The sequence below is a fragment of the Scyliorhinus canicula genome, chromosome 23 (genome assembly GCF_902713615.1).
Source record: "Scyliorhinus canicula chromosome 23, sScyCan1.1, whole genome shotgun sequence".
Lineage (NCBI taxonomy): Eukaryota > Metazoa > Chordata > Chondrichthyes > Carcharhiniformes > Scyliorhinidae > Scyliorhinus > Scyliorhinus canicula.
The window spans coordinates 27,089,163-27,106,528 of NC_052168.1; the positions used below are offsets into that span (position 1 = coordinate 27,089,163).

The 17,366-nt window shown below is 50.4% G+C and overlaps 1 protein-coding gene across 2 annotated transcripts in view; it reads right to left on the bottom strand.

Moving 5' to 3' along the window:
• The window catches only part of serhl (serine hydrolase like), a 56,165-nt gene that overhangs the window by 25,070 nt on the left and 13,729 nt on the right, over positions 1–17,366 (bottom strand). For both annotated transcript variants that reach the window (XM_038783434.1, XM_038783435.1), the window contains 4 exons: positions 13,245–13,394; positions 7,131–7,244; positions 5,088–5,129; positions 3,451–3,470 (listed from right to left, as the gene is read on the bottom strand). In XM_038783434.1, coding sequence (XP_038639362.1) covers positions 3,451–3,470; positions 5,088–5,129; positions 7,131–7,244; positions 13,245–13,394 — 326 coding nt within the window. The remainder of the gene's footprint in view (positions 1–3,450; positions 3,471–5,087; positions 5,130–7,130; positions 7,245–13,244; positions 13,395–17,366) is intronic.

A 17,366-nucleotide genomic window follows, 5' to 3' on the forward strand; every position in this document is an offset into this window, starting at 1 on the left:
GCCTACTCTTGTACTCAATACCCCGTCCAATGAAGGCAAGCATGCTGTATGCCTTCTTGACCACTCTATCAACCTGCGTTGCCACCTTCAGGGTACAATGGACCTGAACTCCCAGATCTCTCTGTACATCAATTTTCCCCAAGACCCTTCCATTGACCATATAGTCCGCTCTTGAATTAGATCTTCCAAAATGCATCACCTCGCATTTGCCTGGATTGAACTCCATCTGCCATTTCTCTGCCCAACTCTCCAATCTATCTATATTTTGCTGTATTCTCTGACAATCCTCGCTATCTGCAACTCCACCAATCTTAGTATCATCTGCAAACTTGCTAATCAGACCACCTATACCTTAGTCCAGATCATTTATATATATCACAAACAACAGTGGTCCGAGCACGGATCCCTGTGGAACACCACTAGTCACCCGTCTCCATTTTGAGACACTCCCTTCCACCACTACTCTCTGTCTCCTGTCGCCCAGCCAGTTATTTATCCATCTAGCTAGTACACCCTGAACCCCATACGACTTCACTTTTTTCATCAACCTGCCATGGGAAACTTTATCAAACGTCTTACTGAAGTCCATGTATACGACATCTACAGCCCTTCCCTCATCAATTAACTTTGTCACTTCTTCAAAGAATTCTATTAGGTTTGTAAGACATGACCTTCCCTGCACAAAACCATGCTGCCTATCACTATAAGTCTATTTTCTTCCAAATGTGAATAGATCCTATCCCTCAGTATCTTCTCCAACAGTTTGCCTACCACTGACGTCAAGCTCACAGGTCTATAATTCCCTGGATTATCCCTGCTACCCTTCTTAAACAAAGGGACAACATTAGCAATTCTCCAGTCCTCCGAGACCTCACAGCCGGAGAATTCCGGAGAGCCCTCTCAGAGGCTTCCCGGCAGCCTCTGCGCCTCCGGGCGAGTCCTGTGAGGGGTCGGATTCGGAACTCTGCCCAAAAGGGCCATGACCAAACGGTGCTCCTGGAAGTAGGTCATAAACTTACTTCAGACCTCCCTACCCGGGATCCACCAGCCTACCTCGATTCTCTGGCCTCCCCATGGCGGCTGCAGTTGGGCGCCGATCAGTGCTGGTTCACAAGAACATGGGCCACGCGGAATGGCACCCGGGGGAGGGGGGTCTCCCGGGCTAGCGGAGACCTCTGGGTGGGTCAGGGTCAGTGCAGGGTGAACACCTGGATCTCCGCCGGAACGTGGGCATCTTGGTACTGCCCAGCTGGCACCTTGGCACTGCCAAGCTAGTTGGAGCACTCCCCAGGTGCCAGTGGAAGGGTGCCCAGGTGCCAGGGTGTCACTGCCAAGGGTCAGGGCCCCGGGGAGGGGGGGGGGGCCATGCCCATGAAAGGCGGGTGGAGGGGGCTTTGAAGGATGGGGGTGTACAGGGCAGGCAAGTAGGGGGCTGAAGAGACCCCCCCTCCCGGGACCCCATTGCAGAGTGTCCTCACTTGGGAGATGTGGGGTAGTGGCCATGTGTGTGGGGTAGTGGCCATGTGTGTGGGGTAGTGGCCATGTGTGTGGGGGTGTGGAGCGTGGGGACCCACAAGCTCACTTAGTTAGAGATCAGGACACCCGTTCAAAATGGCGGCCCGATCTCTGGGTTCAGCTCCCCAGTGCTAAAAACAATTCTAAGTGTGGGCTATACCGGTGAGAAACTAACCAGGGTCCAAAAAAAGAGACTAAGTGTCATTGAATAGCGGTGGGGAACTTGCCGGAAGAGCCAAGCGCTCTAAATATTTTGGATATGTCAATAAGTTCACCTCTTAATCTTCTCTGCTCCAAGGGGAAAAAGCCTAATTTCTCCAATCTTTCCTTCTATTGAAAATTCCTCATTCCTGGTATCATTCATGTAAATCTCCTCTGCACTCGCTCCAGGGCTTTAACATCCTTCCTTAAATAAGGTGCCCAGATCTGAACACAATATTCCAAATGTGGTCTGACTAATGATTTGAAGAGGTGTTGTGTCACTTTCTTGCTTTTATGCTCTCTGCCTCTATTTCTAAACCTATTAGCCACATTAACAAGTGTTCCAACCTTCAGAGAATTATGCACCTGAATCCCGAGTCCCTCTGCTCCTGTACTCCCCTCAAAGTTGTACCATTGAGCCTATATTGCCGCCCCATGTTTCTTCTCCCAGAATGCATCACCTCACATTCCAGGGGAGACAGTTGTGTCGTGGTATTGTCACTGGATTAGTAATTTAGAGACCCAGAATAAAGCTAATGGGTTTGAATCCCACCATGGCAGAAGACAAAATTTGAATTCAATAAAAATCTTGAATTGAAACCCTAATGATGACCGTGAACCCATTGTCGATTGTCGTTAAAAACCCATCTGGGTCACGAATGTCCTTTAGGGAAGGAAACTGGCCGTCCTTTCCTGGTCTGGCCTACATGTGACTCCAGACCCACAGAAATGTGGTTGACTCTCAACTGCCCCTTCGAGGGCAATTAGGGGTGGGCAATAAATGCTGGGCCAGCCAGCAACGCCCACGTCCCATAAACGAATAAATGTAAAACAAACTTCTCTGCATTGAAATTCATCTGCCAGGGGTGGCACGGTGGCACAGTGGTTAGCACTGCTGCCTCACGGCGCCGAGGTTCCAGGTTCGATTCCGGCTCTGGGTCGCCGCCCGTGTGGAGTTTGCACATTCTCCCCGTGTCTGCGTGGGTTTCGCCCCCACAACCCAAAAGATGTGCAGGGTAGGTGGATTGGCCGCGCTAAATTGCCCCTTAAAAGGGAAGCCCGGTGACGCAGTGGTTAGCATTGCTGCCTCACGACGCCGAGGTCCCAGGTTCAACCCCGGCTCTGGGTCACTGTCCGTGTGGAGTTTGCACATTCTCCCCGTGTCTGCGTGGGTTTCGCCCCCACAACCCAAAAGATGTGCAGGGTAGGTGGATTGGCCACGCTAAATTGCCCCTTAATTGGAAAAAATTAATTGGGTAGACTAAATTTATAAAATTAATTAATTAAATAAATAGCCCCTTAATTGGAAAAAAAAAGAATTGGGCAATCTAAGCTTAAAAAGAAAGAAATTAATCGGCCAGGTGTCTGCCCATTTGGCCAACTTGTCAATGTTGCCCTGACGTCGCTCAGCATCATCGTCACAGCAGAGGCTCTTGTTCCACCAGGTTTGTTGCCAGGTTGGCAGCTTGTTGGCATGCAGCCTTCACTTAAGACCTGGAGGAAATACTGAGGGCAAAGCAATACCCGCTGACGCAGCAGGACACGTCAAGGGCGCTGCTGCTCCCTCCTCACAGCTCCCTGGGCCACTCACAGCCCCAGACTCTGGGGAAAAACAAAAAGCTGACGGGTTTCGATAGTACATGACCATGGGTACTGAAAAGGGAAATTACACAATCAAACCACAGCTTTGTCATCCGCAGCACATTTAAAAATGGACAAAATCTCAGCACTCACCATTCCGCCAACATTTCCCCCTGAAAAGGAATGGCGGAGAAAAATTAATATCTGAACTAAAATTGGCTAAAGTTTACAGCAGGGCAACGTTTGGTCCCACTTGCTCATGCTGGCATTTATATCCCACAAGAATCTCTTCCCACTGCTCTTCATCTCGACCGTCAGTATATCAGGATAAACAGTCATTTGGTAATACAGAACTCGAGGGGGGGGGGGGAACATGCTGCCAAAGTTTTTCATCTGGCACTGAGCAGGACAGCTAGCAAGGAATTACCAATAGTAAACGATAATTCCTGTTTCATGAGAAGAGTGTGCTGATTGGTTGGCAAGCGGACTCTGATTGGTGGAGATGTCACCATGGAGAATGCAGCACGGAATGGTTAATTGCCCAGCTTTGTTCAAAGTCACGTTTTTGTTTGCTGCCCGGTCTGAAAGACCCCGGACACTGCGGCATTCCCTCAGCACTGCACTGGGAGCGTCAGCATTAATTGTGTGCTCAAGTCTGGAGTGGGGCTTGAATCTGCATTTTTCTGACTCACTTGTGTTGGATACCGGACCAGACCCCAATTTTTGTTAGGATTCCAGACGAGAACCCCAAAAATTTTTCTTAATTTGTAAAGCTGTGAGGAAAGAATACTTCACCCCAGGAGTGATGGGTGACTCTGACTAATAGGTATCTTTCATGTCAAAACAAACTTTAATTTAAACACAGAATTAATCACATTAGCTTGGTGACTTACTATCTACACTTGCCACTAATTCCAAATATACAATACAATACAGTTCAAATGCCACTTATAAATAAAGTTAACAAAACAGGTCACTTGCTTAGTTGTGTAGACTTTTGGAGAGGGTTCCTTTCTAGAGCAGATCCAGTGCCCTTCCGCTCAACCCAACAGCTCAACATTTGGCAAAACCCCTGTTCAATCTAAAATATTCTAATAAGACTGCAAAACAGACAGACAAACCTGGCTCCTTCCATGAATTATATCTGTTTCCCAGAAAATTCCATGACCTGCTTTGCTAGGGCTAAACACCACACCCCTCCTAAATTACCAATGCTCCAGTGAATCTCCAGCAATCAAAACACAATTCCATTAGCCTTTTATCTGTAACTTAAGTAAGTGGTAGGAATCAATTACTACCTCACCTTTTACAACTCTTTAATTACAGCTTTAGTAGAGTAAGAGGTCTTACAACTCCAGGTTAAAGTCCAACAGGTTTGTTTCAAATCCCTAGCTTTCGGAGAACTGCTCCTTCCTCAGGTGAATGATACCTCTTCATTCACCTGAGGAAGGAGCAGTGCTCCGAAAGCTAGGGATTTGAAACAAACCTGTTGGACTTTAACTTGGAGTTGTAAGACTTCTTACTGTCCTCACCCCAGCCCAACGCCAGCATCTCCACATCATAGCTTTAGTAGACACACTGCCTGTATTCATTTTAAACCAGGGTTTTTAAATAACATTACTGCCACAGAATGTGAAATAAAATATGTCAATTTCTACATTTATCACACTTGACAATTACATATTACGTTGGTCTCTAACCCCATTTCACCTGAAGACTACACCTGGTTTGGACTTTGTATGTGCAGCGACAATAATGGAATTTTTGGATTAATTTGGCTGACCACTTACCCATGCTGTGGCCTAAAATGCTGAATCTATTCAAGTTCAAGGCTGTAATAAGAAAATGAAATAAGATCAGAAGCACATTTGAAGTTTTAATGTCTCATCAATTTCCAGCCCTCCTCTCCTGCAGATGTCAACTCCTCAACAGGGGCAAGTTCCATACATTTTTAAAATTTCATCTACGGCTTATCGCTGGTTAGGCCAGCATTTATTGCCCATTCCGAGTTGCCCTTCAGAAGGTGGGGGTGAGCTGCCTTCTTGAACCGCTGGAGTACCTGAGGTGCGGGTATATCCACTGTGCTGTTACGGAGGGAATACCAGGGTTTTCACCCAGCGGCAGTGAAGGAGCGGTCAATATATTTCCAAGTCGGGGTGGTGAGTGACTTGGAGGGGAACCTCCAGGTGGTGATGTTCCCAGGTATCTGCTGCTCGTCCTTCTAGATGGTAGTGGTTGTGGGTTTGGAAGGTGCTGCCTAAGGAACCTTGGTAAGTTCCTGCCGTGCATCGTGTAGATGGTACACACAGCTGACGACTATGCGTCGGTGGTGGAGGGTTTGAATGTTTGTGGAAGGAGGAGCAATCAAGCGGGGCTGCTTTGTCCTGGATGGTGTTGGGCTTCGAGTGTTGTTGGAGCTGCACTCATCCAGGCAAGTGGAGTGTATTCCATCACACTCCTGACTTGTGCCTTGTAGATGACGGACAGGCTTTGTGGAGTCAGGAGGTGGGTTACTTTCCACAGGATTCCTAGCCTTTGACCTGCTCTGGTAACCACTGTATTTATACGGCTAGTCCAGTTCAGATTCTTGTTAATGGTAACCCCCCCAGGACGTTAGTAGTTTGGCATTTTCTTCAAGCACCTTTGCTGGAGCCTGGGTGTCAGGTGCTGCAGGTTATGGGATGTTGTCACAGCTCTCCTCCCCCTCCCTGCCCACACACAACCAGCAGTGGACATTAAGACTGTGATTGGAGGGGTCGGTTGAAATCTCCAGCTGATGTTTCCGGCCAAGACCAAGTAATGCTGAAACATCTCTGTTCATGTTTAAAGAGGAAAGAAATTGCATTTAGAATTTGGATCCTCAGGAAGTCCCAAAATGCTTCACAGCCAGTGAAGTATTTTGAAAGTGCAGCCACTCTCTTGTCGGAAACATGGCTGCCAATTTGGCACAGCAAGATTCCAAAAATAACACCAAGATAACGATCCTGGCGTTGCTCGAGGTATAAATATTGGGCAGGGCGCGCCTGCTTTTATCATAGAATTTACAGTGCAGAAGAAGGCCATTCAGCCCATCGAGTCAGCACCGGCTCTTGGAAAGAGCACCCTACTTAAGCCCATGCCTCCACCCTATCCCCGTAACTCTACCTATCCTTTTTGGACACTAAGGGCAATTTATCACGGCCAATCCACCTAACCTGCGCCTCGTTGGACTTTGGGAGGAAACCGGAGCACCCGGAGGAAACCCACGCACACACGGGGAGAATGTGCAGACTCCGTACAGACAGTGACCCAAGCCAGGAATCGAACCTGGGACCCTGGAGTTGTGAAGCAGCAGTGCTAACCACTGTGCTAGCGTGCTGCACCTTTCTTTGAAGAGTGGGGTGGGATCGTTTCCATCCACCTGAGAAAGCGGAGGGGGTTTGATGTCTCCGCGTGCTGTGTCCCCGCGGCATCGGAGCATCAGCCTGGATTACAGTTTCCCTGTTCAGGGCAACGCTGAAGGTCGAACCTCACTATTCAAGGAAGAGCAGTGGAGTTCTCTTTGGTGTTGTGGCCACGTGATCCTTCAGCCAAGATCACCAAAGAAAATTGAATCTGGTCATTAACTTGCTGGGTTTGTGCTGTACTGCCTGGGCTGTGGAGGTTTGATGCCCCATTTCTCCCATCACGACCGTGACTGCACGTCTCTTTTGCTCCACATGCCCCACCCCAACTCTTCAACAGCTTAAACCCACCTCGCTCCAGCTGAAGTCATATTGGGCTGGAAACGGAGCTGAGTAAAGGTGTCCCCCCTCCCTCACCCTGCCAAACCCTTTCGAGAATCTGAAACTTACCATCCATCACTCTCCGCACGTCAGAAATGTATTCCGTGAAGTAATAGGGTATACCAGGGGGCCGGTGGGACGACACACCATGGCCAGGGAAGTCAAACGCCACGTAATAAAATTCTGAAAGAGGAAAGCGTAGTCAGTACACGTCGGGCTAAACTCTTCGATTTTGGGGCCATGCCCGGAGGATCCGTGGGGAAAATCAGCGCCGATACTGCGACCGATGAGGGGCTAGCAGCTGTGCCACGTAAAATAGCCGGATTCCGCGAAAGCCGAGCCCATGGCCGCGCACGTGCACAGCGACGACATGCAGCGGTCGCGCCGTACAACATGGTGCTGGCTGTGCATGGACCCGACCTGCCAGATAGTACCCCCCCTGGACAACCCCCACCAGACCCCTGACCCTCACCGAAGCCCCTCCGGCCAGCAGCACGGCTCTCGCCCGACTGTGACGGCGCTGGACACAGTCGCCAGCCGCCACGTTCCCGCACGGCGCTGCCGTGAACTCGGCCCATCGGGGGGCGGAGCATCAGGGAGGGTCTTCAGGTGACGTCCTGAGGCCGTCCCATCGGCGTACTCCCCCGATGATGCCGTTTTGGAGGGGCCGGAGCATTTGCAACCTGCGTAAAACAGGCGCCGGCCCTGATTCGGTCGTAAAAATGGATTCTCTACCCGATCACCGATTAGGAAATCGGGAACGGAGAATCTCGCCCGTCGTCTCTGCAGAACAACCATTTTCCCCGGTGAAATGAAGTTCACTTCTCAGTTAGGCCCAGCGATGGCCAACTCCAGGAGCACAATTTTCAGAAAGGTCTGAGCTCATTAACTGTAACTGATTCAGATCCACAAACGTGATATTTATTTTTAGTTAATTCTTTCCTGGGAGTGGGGCATTGCTGGCTAGGCCAGCATCTGTTGCCCATCCCTAATTACCCTGCTCGCCCATTTCAGAGGGCAGTTATAAGGCAGCCACATGTAGCTAGAGTCACATGTCGGCCAGACCAGGTAAGGACGGCAGATTTCCTTCCCTGAAGGACATTAGTGAACCAGATGGGTTGTCACAGCAACAGTCTCATGGTCGCTAAGGCTGAGAATAACCAGAATAATGGCGATTTTATTCATTGAATTTAAATTTCACCAGCTGCCGTGAGATTCAAATTCACGTCGCCAGAGTGGCAGCCTGGGCCTCTGGATTTTTAGTCCAGTGGCATTACCATTACCCCATCATCTCCCCGCTGCCAGTGAACGGACCCTCTGACGGTGCGGCACTCCCTCAGTACTGACCCTCTGACAGTGCAGCACTCCCTCAGTACTGACCCTCTGACAGTGCAGCACTCCCTCAGTACTGACCCTCTGACAGTGCGGTACTCCCTCAGTACTGACCCTCTGACAGTGCGGCACTCCCTCAGTACTGACCCTCTGACAGTGCGGCACTCCCTCTGTACTGACCCTCTGACAGCGTGGCACTCCCTCAGTACTGACCCTCTGACAGTGCAGCACTCCCTCAGTACTGACCCTCTGACAGTGCAGCACTCCCTCAGTACTGACCCTCTGACAGTGCGGCACTCCCTCAGTACTGACCCTCTGACAGTGCAGCACTCCCTCAGTACTGACCCTCTGACAGTGCGGCACTCCCTCAGTACTGACCCTCTGACAGTGCGGCGCTCCCTCAGTACTGACCCTCTGACAGTGCAGCGCTCCCTCAGTACTGACCCTCTGACAGTGCGGCACTCCCTCAGTACTGACCCTCTGACAGTGCAGCACTCCCTCAGTACTGACCCTCTGACAGTGCGGCACTCCCTCAGTACTGACCCTCTGGCAGTGCAGCACCCTCAGTACTGACCCTCCCACAGTGCGGCACTCCCTCAGTACTGACCCTCTGACAGTGCAGCGCTCCCTCAGTACTGACCCTCTGATAGTGCGGCACTCCCTCAGTACTGACCCTCTGACAGTGCAGCGCTCCCTCAGTACTGACGCTCTGACAGTGCAGCACTCCCTCAGTACTGACCCTCTGACAGTGCAGCGCTCCCTCAGTACTGACCCTCTGACAGTGCAGCGCTCCCTCAGTACTGACCCTCTGACAGTGCAGCACTCCCAACGTACTGACCCTCTGACAGTGCGGCACTCCCTCAGTACTGACCCTCTGACAATGCGGCACTCCCTCAGTACTGACCCTCTGACAGTGCAGCACTCCCTCAGTACTGACCCTCTGACAGTGCAGCGCTCCCTCAGTACTGACCCACTGACAGTGCGGCTCTCCCTCAGTACTGACCCTCTGACAGTGCGGCACTCCCTCAGTACTGACCCTCTGACAGTGCGGCACTCCCTCAGTACTGACTCTCTGACAGTGCAGCACTCCCTCAGTACTGACCCTCTGACAGTGCAGCGCTCCCTCAGTACTGACCCACTGACAGTGCGGCTCTCCCTCAGTACTGACCCTCTGACAGTGCGGCACTCCCTCAGTACTGACGCTCTGACAGTGCAGCACTCCCTCAGTACTGACCCTCTGACAGTGCAGCACCCTCAGTACTGACCCTCTGACAGTGCGGCACTCCCTCAGTACTGACCCTCTGGCAGTGCAGCACCCTCAGTACTGACCCTCCCACAGTGCAGCACTCCCTCAGTACTGACCCTCTGAGAGTGCAGCACTCCCTCAGTACTGACCCTCTGACAGTGCGGCACTCCCTCAGTACTGACCCTCTGATAGTGCGGCACTCCCTCAGTACTGACCCTCTGATAGTGTGGCACTCCCTCAGTACTGACCCTCTGACAGTGCGGCACTCCCTCAGTACTGACCCTCTGACAGTGCAGCGCTCCCTCAGTACTGACGCTCTGACAGTGCAGCACTCCCTCAGTACTGACCCTCTGACAGTGCAGCGCTCCCTCAGTACTGACCCTCTGACAGTGCGGCGCTCCCTCAGTACTGACCCTCTGATAGTGCGGCACTCCCTCAGTACTGACCCTCTGATAGTGTGGCACTCCCTCAGTACTGACCCTCTGACAGTGCGGCACTCCCTCAGTACTGACCCTCTGACAGTGCAGCGCTCCCTCAGTACTGACCCTCTGACAGTGCAGCACTCCCTCAGTACTGACCCTCTGACAGTGCAGCACTACCTCAGTACTGACCCTGAAGCGTCTGTTGTTGATCTTTGAGCTCTGGTCCTGGACGATCGTCATCCATATTTAGCGTGGCCAATCCACCTACTCTGCACATCTTTGGGTTGTGGGGATGAGACCCACGCAGACAGGGGTAGAATGTGGAAAACCCACACGGACTGCGACCTGCGGCCGAGATCGAACCCGGGTCCTCGACGCCTTAAGGCAGCAGTGCTAACCACTGCTACACCCTGCCGTCCTTAAGGCCTCCTCAACAGGACGCAGCCCCCATCAGCACCTCCCTGCACACACAGAAACAGGAGATAGAACATAGAACATAGAACAGTACAGCACAGAACAGGCCCTTCGGCCCTCGATGTTGTGCCGAACAATGATCACCCTACTCAAACCCACGTATCCACCCTATACCCGTAACCCAACAACCCCCCCCCCCCCTTAACCTTACTTTTAGGACACTATGGGCAATTTAGCATGGCCAATCCACCTAACCTGCACATCTTTGGACTGTGGGAGGAAACCGGAGCACCCGGAGGAAACCCACGCACACACGGGGAGGACGTGCAGACTCCACACAGACAGTGACCCAGCCGGGAATCGAACCTGGGACCCTGGAGCTGTGAAGCATTTATGCTAACCACCATGCTACCGTGCTGCCCTTCAATTCCCTCTGGCCTGTTCTTCCAGTTAATCAGAACATAGTGGATCTGTACCTCAATTCCATTAACCTGCCTCCGACAGCCAAATCCAACAAAATCTATCCAGCTCCAGTTGATCCACATCATTTTTTGCAGAAGGTGGGGAATGGGATAAGAGTTTCAGATTTCCACTCCTGTGTGTGAAATGCTTGCCGACATGAACTGCTGAAAGGCCCAGCCCCAACCTCCAGGCTAAGTCCCCTTGTTCGTTTGTGAGACATGGGCATGACTGGGTAGGACCCGCATTTATTGTCCATCCCTAATTGCCCCCCTTGAGAAGGTGATGGTGAGCTGCCTTCTTGAACCCGTTGCAGTCCAGGTGGTGTAGGTACATCTGCTGTGCTGTTAGGGAGGGAGTTCCAGGATTTTGGCCCAGTGAGAGTGAAGGACTGGCTGATGTATTTCTAAATCAGGATGGTAAGTAGACTTGGAGGGGAGGTTCCAGGTGGTGGCGTTCCCATGTGTCTGCTGCCGCCCTTGTCGTTCTCGAACCTCTGGATGGTGGTCCAAAGATGTGCCGGTTAGGTGGACTGGCCATGCTAAACTGCCCCTTTGTCCAGGGATGTGCAGGGTAGGTTACAGAGTCACAGGGATAGAGTAGAGGAGTGGACCTGGGTGGAGTGCTCATTTGGAGGGTCGGTACTGACGTGATGGGCCAAATGGCCTCCTTCAGCTCTGTAGGGATTCCATGATTCGAGTGGTCGTGGGTTTGGAAGGTGCCGTCTAAGGAACCTTGGGTGAGTTGCTGCAGTGCATCTTGTAGATGGTACACACGGCTGCCACTGTGCGTCTGTGGTGGAGGGAGTGAATGTTTGTAAATGATGGGGTGCCAATCAAGGGGGGCTGCTTTGTCATGGATGGTGTCCAGCTTCTTGTGTGTTGTTGGAGCTGCACTCATTCAGCTCTTGAATGTCTCTCTGTATTTACCTGACTGAATCCTTTTAATACATTCCTCGGTTAAATCACCTCTAATCTTCAGTACTTAAGGAAATACCAGCCTACTCTGTGCAACCTGTCCTCAATTTAACCTTCAAACTCAAACATCAGTCTGGTAAAAATGCAATATGTCCACTCCAAGGCCACTATAACCTTTTCTAAGGTGGAGAGCACAACATTGAGCACAATTACTCCAATTTTAAAGGTCTGTAACATGGAAGCATCAATTCCTCATTTTTGTATTCAATAAAAATGTCTTTATATCGAGTTTTTAATGTGATCTGTCCCAAGGCACTTCAATGGAGTATCAGTGAACAAATCTGACTTAGACCCACACAATGCAGCTGAGCAAAAGCTCGGTCAAAGAGGTAGGTTTTAATTTAGGTGGATCTGAAAATGAAGAAAGTGTGGTGGGGAGATTTGGGCAGGAAATTCCAGAGCCGAGGGCCCAGGCAGCTGGAGACACAGAGCCCTTAAAATCGAGGCCAGAAATGGAGAAGTACAGGTGTTTCGGAGAGTTGTAGGGGTGGAGGAGGTTGCAGCCATCGGAAGGGCGAGGGTACGGAGGGATTTAAAACAAAGATTAAAACTTTAAAATTGAGCCGTTACTTAAGCAGGCGTCGTGTAGTTCCGGGCGCACACGGGAGCACGATTTGCTGCTGGTGAGGACATGGGCGGAATGAGCTCATTTCTAGACTAGATTTTAGACTCAAGCCATCCGAGAGCTATGGAGAAAGCGCGAGAGTGTGGCGTGAGTTAGCGTGACGACACAATGGTTAGCACTGCTGCCTCACAGCGCCAGGGTCCCAGGTTCGATTCCCGGCTGGGTCACTGTCTGTGTGGAGTCTGCACGTCCTCCCCGTGTGTGCGTGCGTTTCCGCCGGGTGCTCTGGTTTCCTCCCACAGTCCAAAGATGTATAGGTTAGGGGGATTGGCCGTGCCAAATTCCCCCTTTGTGTCCGGAGATGTGCAGGATAACTGGGGTTACAGGGTGGGATAGTGGGACTAGGTGGGGTGCTCTTTTGGAGGGTCAGTGCAGCCTCGATGGGCCAAATGGCTTCCTTCTTCACTGTAGGGATTTTATGGATTATATAAAGGACTAGCCACAATTGTGCTGAATAGCGGAACAGGCTCCAAAGGCTGGAAGGCCTACTCCTATTTCCTATGGTCTACAGAGGGAGGTGCAAAGCAGGGGAGTGGAGAACACTGGAATAGGTGTCAAGGAGTAACAAAGGCAAAAAATGAGGGTTTCGGTAGGCATGAGCAGAGGCAGAAGTATCCAATTCAACCCCCTTGAGATAAAATTCATTGGCCTTTTCGATGATCTTAAAAAAAAGCTGGTGCTTTCTGTCACAAAATCAATGATACTCACCTTCTGGAAGTAACGGGATAAGACGGTCAAAAGTATTTGCATTATCTGCCCAGCCGTGCAGGCACAATACTGGCCGCCCACTGGGATGGTTCCAAGCCTTGGCCGCTATGTGGCCCCAGGGGACGGTGAAACTCAGTTCACGGCAGAGACCTGTGTGAAAAGAATAAGTGGGAAAGCACTCTGAGCAACAGTAGAGCAAAGGTGGTGTAGTGGTTATGTCACTGGGCTAGCAATGCAGGAGTTTGACCCATCGAGGGATGGCCCACAGAAAGCTGGGACAGCTGTCTGTGCTCTCGGGCAGCACGGCAGCACAGTGGTTAGCACTGTTGCTTCACAGCACCAGGAACCCGGGTTCGATTCCCGGCTTCGGTCACTGTCTGTGGAGTGTCTGCCGCTCGTTCTCCCCGTGTCTACGTGGGTTTCCTCCGGGTGCTCCGGTTTCCTCCCACAAGTCCCGAAAGACGTGCTTGTCAGGTGAATTGGACATTCTGAATTCTCCCTCCGTGTACCCGAACAGGCGCAGGAGTGTGCCAACCAGGGGCCTTTCACAGTAACTTCATTGTGGTGTTGATGTAAACCTACTTGTGACACTAATAAAGATTAGAGGAAAGCTGGTGGAATAGGTGAACACTGAACACTGCCCCGTGCTCCCCCTTCCCTCTCTGAAAAGGTAACACTGCATTTCACAATTCTCTACTACACTTGCTCAGTGAAAAATCTACAGCAGGCATAGAAGCAAATTCCACAATTTTTATCAAACCTTGCAACTCAATAGTAGCAAAAACGAAATCAAAATTTGCTGGCAAATGTCATTAATGGGGCAATAGGGCAGCACGGTGGCGCAGTGGATTAGCCCTGTTGCTTCACGGCGCCGAGGTCCCAGGTTCGATCCCGGCCCTGGGTCACTGTCCGTGTGGAGTTTGCACATTCTCCCCGTGTCTGCGTGGGTTTCGGCCCCACAACCCAAGGATGTGCAGGGTAGGTGGATCGAACACACTAAATTGCCCTCTAATTGGAAAAAAAAATGAATTGGGTACTCTAAATTAAAAAAAAGAAGAAAGAAAAAAAAAGAAAACTTTATGGGGCAATAAAAAGATCCTGATATTAATTATGAAAAATGAACAAATTTTATGTTCAAACTCTTTATAATTATTCAACCTTTTCTCGGCACCTTTTCATGGTCCTTGGGTGTCAAAGTTACTGACAATTAAATACTTTTTAAAAATGTATTTTCTGCTCTGTATTCCAAACCTCAGACAGAAGGTTGAGACATGGTGTACGGTGCAGAAACAGGCCATTCACCACAGTGCTAACCATCGTGCCCCCCATCAACTGTATCTGTTCACTTCAATCTCTCCCTGTGGTAGCGGGTTACACAGTCCCACTGTGTCACCATGCAAAGATGTTTCTCCCGAATTCCCTCTTGGGTTTCATAGAATATAGAAAAATACAGCAGAGAACAGGCCCTTCGGCCCACGATGTTGTGCCAAACTTTTGTCCTAGATTAAGAAATTAATCTACACCCCATCATTCTACCGTAATCCATGTACCTATCCAATAGCTGCTTGAAGGACCCTAATGTTTCCGACTCAACTACTACCACAGGCAGTGCATTCCATGCCCCCACTACTCTCTGGGTAAAGAACCTACCTCTGACATCCCCCCTATATCTTCCACCATTCACCTTAAATTTATGTCCCCTTGTAATGGTTTGTTCCACCCGGGGAAAAAGTCTCTGACTGTCTACTCTATCTATTCCCCTGATCATCTTATAAACCTCTATCAAGTCGCCCCTCATCCTTCTCCGTTCTAATGAGAAAAGGCCGAGTACCCTCAACCTTTCCTCGTAAGACCTACTCTCCATTCCAGGCAACATCCTGGTAAATCTCCTTTGCACCTTTTCCAAAGCTTCCACATCCTTCCTAAAATGAGTCGACCAGAACTGCACACAGTACTCCAAATGTGGCCTTACCAAGGTTTTGTACAGCTGCATCATCACCTCAAGGCTCTTAAATTCAATCCCTCTGCTAATGAACGCTAGCACACCATAGGCCTTCTTCACAGCTCTATCCACTTGAGTGGCAGCTTTCAAAGATCTATAAACATGGACCCCAAGATCTCTCTGCTCCTCCACATTGCCAAGAACCCTATCGTTAACCCTGTATTCCGCATTCATATTTGTCCTTCCGAAATGGACAACCTCACACTTTTCAGGGTTAAACTCCATCTGCCACTTCTCAGCCCAGCTCTGCATCCTATCTATGTCTCTTTGCAGCCGACAACAGCCCTCCTCACTATCCACAACTCCACCAATCTTCATATCATCTGTAAATTTACTGACCCACCCTTCAACTCCCTCATCCAAGTCGTTAATGAAAATCACAAACAGCAGAGGACCCAGAACTGATCCCTGTGGTACGCCACTGGTAACTGGGCTCCAGGCCGAATATTTGCCATCCACCACCACTCTCTGACTTCTATCGGTTAGCCAGTTCGTTATCCAACTGGTCGGACAATCTACATACTGTGTTAGAAAAGCTTCCTGGACACACTGCACAAACACCACCTCATCCAAACTATTTGATCTAAAGAGTTTCCACTCAATGTTTGGGAAGTTGAAGTCGCCCATGACTACTACCCTGTGACTTCTGCACCTTTCCAAAATCTGTTTCCCAATCTGTTCCTCCACATCTCTGCTGCAATTGGGGGCCTATAGAAAACTCCCAACAAGGTGACTGCTCCTTTCCTATTTCTGACTTCAACCCATATTACCTCAGTAGGCAGATCCCCCTCGAACTGCCTTTCTGCAGCTGTTATACTATCTCTAATTAATAATGCAACCCCCCACCTCTTTTACCATCCTCCCTAATCTTATTTAAACATCTATAACCAGGAGCCTCCAACAACCATTTCTGCCCCTCTTCTATCCAAGTTTCCGTGATGGCCACCACATCGTAGTCCCAAGTACCGATCCATGCCTTAAATTCACCCACCTTATTCCTGATGCTTCTTGCGTTGAAGTATACACACTTCAACCCATCTCCTTGCCTGCAAGTACTCTCCTTTGTCAGTGTTACCTTCCCCACTGCCTCACTACACGCTTTGACGTCCTGAACATCGGCTACCTTAGTTGCTGGACTACAAGTCCGGTTCCCATTCCCCTGCTAAATTAGTTTAAACCCTCCCGAAGAGCACTAGAAAACCTCCCCCCCAGGATATTGGTGCCCCTCTGGTTCGGATGCAATCTGTCCTGCTTGTACAGGTCCCACCTTCCCCCGAATGCGCTCCAATTATCCAAATACCTGAAGCCCCCCCTCCTACACCATTCCTGCAGCTACGTGTTCAACTACACTCTCTTCCTATTCCTAGCCTCACTATCACGTGGCACCGGCAACAAACCAGAGATGACAACTCTGTCTGTCCTGGCTTTTAACTTCCAGCCTAACTCCTAAACTCGTTTATTACATCCACACCCCTTTTCCTACCTACGTCGTTGGTACCAATGTGCACCACGACGTCTGGCTGCTCCCTCTCCCCCTTAAGGATCCTGAAGACACGATCCGAGACATCCCTGGCCCTGGCACCCGGGAGGCAACATACCTTCCGGGAGTTTCGCTCGCGACCACAGAATCTCCTATCCATTCCCCTAACCATTGAGTCTCCAATCACTATTGCTTTTCTGTTATCCCCCTTCCCTTCTGAGCCCCAGAGCCAGAGACCTGGCCGCTGGGGCCTTCCCCCAGAAGATCATCCCCCCCAACAGCATCTAAAACGGTATACTTGTTTTGAAGGGGAACATCCACGAGAGATCCCTGCACTGTCTGTTCCGTTTGTTTTCCTTCCCCTGACTGTAACCCAGCTACTCTTGTTCAGTACCTTGGGTGTAGCTACCACCCTGTAACTCTTCTCTATTACCCCCTCTGCCTCCCGGATGATCCGAAGTTCATCCAGCTCCAGCTCCAGTTCTCTAACACGGTCTCTGAGGAGCTGGAGTTGGGTGCACTTCCCGCAGGTATAGTCAACGGGGACACCGGTGGTATCCCTCACCACCCACATCCTACAGGAGGAGGATGCAACTGCCCTAGCCTCCATTCCCTTTTACCTTACAGAATACAGCTGCCC